At 68.3% G+C, this 1,273-nt stretch overlaps 1 protein-coding gene across 1 annotated transcript in view; it reads left to right on the top strand.

Moving 5' to 3' along the window:
• Positions 1 to 39: 39 nt before the first annotated feature.
• MPV17L2 (MPV17 mitochondrial inner membrane protein like 2) overlaps positions 40 to 1,273 on the top strand; it is a 4,150-nt gene continuing 2,916 nt past the window's right edge. The window contains exons 1-2 of the mRNA XM_035889027.1: positions 40 to 274; positions 1,035 to 1,264. Coding sequence (XP_035744920.1) covers positions 140 to 274; positions 1,035 to 1,264 — 365 coding nt within the window. The 5' untranslated portion in view covers positions 40 to 139. The remainder of the gene's footprint in view (positions 275 to 1,034; positions 1,265 to 1,273) is intronic.

Raw genomic sequence — 1,273 nt, 5'->3', positions numbered from 1 at the left:
CCCCGCATGAGTCAGCAGCGTCGGCGTCACATGAGGAGGCCGGTTGAGCTGAGCAGGAAGGGCGCACGGAGGCGGGCGCAGCCAGGCTTTAAAAGTCCTCACGGGGACGGGTTCGCCTCCGTGCCACCCCACCGTCCCCATGGCCCCCGCAGTGCTGCTGGCTCCCCTGGCGCTGGTGGCCATGCTGGCCCCAGGGCTTGGGGTGGCCTCTCCTGGCTGTGACTACCCGGCCCACCTCTGGTGCAGCTCGCGGGAGATCGCCGTCGCCTGCCAGGTCAGAGCCACTGGTGCCAGGGCTGCCCCAGCCACCCACTGGTGCTGGCAGTCCACAGCACATGGGGGACACATCCCACTGAAAGGGCACACGCGGGGCTGGGTGCCTGCTCGGCGAGCGGGGCTGGGGTGCGCGGGGACGACGTTGGGGCATCACCTGGCCGCGGTACCTGGTGCAAGTGCCTGCTCCGAGCATCCCTGCGGCACAGGCTGGCATGCGCAGGGATGCTCAGAGCCCCTGTGCCACACTGGCACCACGGCACCCCCCGGCATCCCCGGGGAAGCGCCATGCTACAGCCGGACCCCAACCCAGGCGCTGCTGGCACTTCTGCTTTTTCAACATAAAAGAGCTTTTCGGCTTATTCTGCCCTGAACATCCCCGGATGGTGACATGGCTGCGCCAGTGGGTCCAGCAGCACCCTGTGGGGCTGCAGCCACCACCCGGCAGTGGGTGCTGGGCTGTGCCCCCACTCAGGCATGTTCTGGCCCCACCAGATACGATTTCCCCCAAAATATTTTGGGGAAGTTCCCGTGGAAAGCCCCGGCGCTGCGTGTCAACAGCGCACAGGATCCTGAGGCCACAGGAGGCCCCTGGCCGCTCTCACTTCCCTCCCAGCCCTGCACGCCCTCATCCCCCTCCTGCTCCCGCATCGCAGGAGCTTTACCCCATTCCCTGCAAACATGGGGGGGGGGGAAGAGGACTGCAGCTGTACCCTCCCGCCCCCATCCCCTGCGCACCCCAAAACCTTCCCCGCACGCAGGCAGAGAGCCGCTGCGCCAACCTCTCGCGCCCGGTGGCCGACCCTGTCCAGCTGAGCCTGTACTACGAGAGCCTGTGCCCAGCGTGCCGCTGGTTCCTGGTCCAGGAGCTCTTCACCGCCTGGCTGCTGCTGCCCGCCGAGGCCCTGAGCATCACCCTGGTGCCTTACGGCAACGCCGAGGTAGGCGCTGGCCTCACCCGGTGCCGTGGGCGCTCGCCCCGGGGCCACCGGCCCCACTC

This window comes from Egretta garzetta, unplaced genomic scaffold, assembly GCF_000687185.1.
Source record: "Egretta garzetta isolate BGI_Z169 unplaced genomic scaffold, ASM68718v1 scaffold392, whole genome shotgun sequence".
In the NCBI taxonomy this organism is placed as follows: Eukaryota; Metazoa; Chordata; class Aves; order Pelecaniformes; family Ardeidae; genus Egretta; species Egretta garzetta.
The sequence above is the reverse complement of the archived record's forward strand: the minus strand, read 5'-3'. Positions and strand labels throughout refer to the sequence as shown.